This window comes from Austrofundulus limnaeus, unplaced genomic scaffold (assembly GCF_001266775.1).
Source record: "Austrofundulus limnaeus strain Quisiro unplaced genomic scaffold, Austrofundulus_limnaeus-1.0 Scaffold1124, whole genome shotgun sequence".
In the NCBI taxonomy this organism is placed as follows: Eukaryota; Metazoa; Chordata; class Actinopteri; order Cyprinodontiformes; family Rivulidae; genus Austrofundulus; species Austrofundulus limnaeus.
Window position 1 is genome coordinate 101,528 of NW_013953526.1, and position 2,344 is coordinate 103,871.

General features: G+C 36.5%; 1 protein-coding gene across 1 annotated transcript in view; it reads left to right on the forward strand.

Moving 5' to 3' along the window:
- The window catches only part of suco (SUN domain containing ossification factor), a gene marked incomplete in the record, with an annotated part of 88,481 nt that overhangs the window by 66,814 nt on the left and 19,323 nt on the right, over positions 1-2,344 (forward strand). Inside the window, 1 exon segment of the mRNA XM_014030831.1 lies at positions 644-743. Within this exon segment, the coding sequence (XP_013886285.1) occupies positions 644-743 (100 nt within the window).

A 2,344-nucleotide genomic window follows, 5' to 3' on the forward strand; every position in this document is an offset into this window, starting at 1 on the left:
GAATTAAGCTGTAAAAGAGTTCATATATCGCTAGTTGGTGTTGTTGTGTATATATTGTGCATGAATTGTTGCCAGCTAGTAAGTGTCAAATTGAACTTATGCTTTAAAATTAGCTTCTGCTAGTTTTTCTATGGCAGAAGTGTTTTTGAAGTTGTGGACCTAAATATTTTCATAAGCGCTTTAGAAACTGCGGAGCTAATTTTTGGATTAGCGCTGCCCACCACTGGAGATATGTTTAACACTGTTTGTACACTCAAAATGCAGTGTAGAGAGCTGTTGTTGTTATTGTTACAGAGCAAAAAAAATAATTTATGTAATGTTTTATCTGTGTTAAAATTAACCTACCCTTAAAATTATAATGTAGACTGTTCATGTCTTTGTAAGTGTGCAAACTTGTGAAATCATCAAGGGATCAAATAATTATTTCCCTACTGCACATCCCCTCTCCATCCATACCAAGTAACTCCAGTATGGAGCGTAGTTTTACTTTAGTGACCATGCATTTGGAACTTGGACTGCAAAACAGCTGCAAGAAATAAAAAGGGTGGATTTATGAAATTCATAAGCAGGAAGTCTTTGTGTACATAGTGAAAGAGTTAACCAGGGCCCCGGGCCATTCCTGTCTTCAGGTGAATGATGTGAGTGTTTCTTTCCTTCAGATGCCATCCTGAACATGGTGAACAACATCGCTGCCAACGTGCTCGGTGGCAAGCCTGGACTGGAAGAAGAATCAGAAACCAGAGGTTGTGTGCCAGTTCTCCTCACTTCTTCACCCTGAATCATTGCTTTCATCAGGCTCTCTACCAGGAAACTCTGCTTTTATCAGCAGTGTGTTTCAGCTGCCTCTGAACCTCTTACAGCAACAYGCAGACAGACTGAACACCTGATTGATGTTCTTTAAAGTTCTTTAGTTGTTAAAGCTCACAGGGTTCATTTACTTTTATTAAAGTAAAGATGAGGAACAAATGTTAGGAAGCTTCTGTTTGCCTCCATGAACTGATGAACCCTGCAGCTCACACCAGGAAACAACTTCTGCGTTCTGAGAAATAGTTAATAAAGATCTCCTGATTTATTACCAGTATGTGAGAGAAACTCAGTAAAATAATACATCTTCAGAGCTTTTTGCTTCTCTTTAATCTGTGCTGATGGACTTGTTGTCCTGACATGTTATTGACTAAAAAGCTCAACAGAATCTGAAACTAGTTTCCATGTTGACTTTGCGTCACACCTTGTTAATATGAGGTCTGACAGGTTGGTCCATGTTTAACAGTCAGTAATTTACACATTAGCATCAATTAAAACTCTCTGAAGCTGTTGAGCTTGATAATAAAACACTCACCTGTCCTCCTGATCTAGGACTTAGTGTTATGTATTTATCCATTTTTATATTTCATTTGTTTCTTTGAATAGCACAGGTGTGTAAAGTAGGTGGAAAATAAACCAAGTAAAAATATCCAGAAAATGACTTTTGCTACATTTAATTTCACTGTTGAAAAAGGGACTTCAGTGAAAGTCATAAAACTGCTCACAAAAACTGGAAAAGTAAAAATAATTGTACACACTCATAGATTGGTTGGATTTATTTAACCAAGTTATTTCAACTGGTTCCATTAAAACTAACAGTGGTGGGCACCAGTCCGCTAAAGCAAAAATCCACTAATTGAGGACCTAAATATTTCATTTGTGCTTTAGCGGTTTTACTATTTTTTATAATTCATAAGCAAATTTGTGCTTTCTAAAATTAAAATGTAGTACCACTAATAACTAATTATCTACCAGTCATCATTATGTTGAACAGCAGAAGGTATGACTGTCAATGAATCACAACATGTGATCTATCCAACAGCACCCCTCCCAGATAAACACTCTTATTGTGAAGGTATACATCCTGCTGACTGTTGCTTTGGGTCACGGTTCTGATTTCCCACAATGCTTTGTGTCTGCTTACGTAGCTGGAAGGCAACAGCAAAAACAGTAAACGTTTGTAATCCATACTAAAAATTTGTATGTATTGATTTATTTTACTTTACAATCGGAGCTCCTTTTTTTTAAAAAAAAAAAAGTTAAAGTGCCTGTGACATGCAAATTCTTCAAACACAAATAGTCAAAGAAAACATCTTTAAATTTAAGAAAGTTGGAATAATACACACGATTTAGCCCATTTTGTCCCATAACTGGCATATTTTCTTTTGAACTTGGCTCAGCCAAAGTGAAACAGGAAGTGACATCAGAGGGGAACTCTTTAACAAAGAAAACTCAAAATAATCTTAAGAAACATCAGATTCTTCTCTACAGGCTGGGTTGTTGGCATTTGTAGCAACACACTGTTCACATGCAGACATTC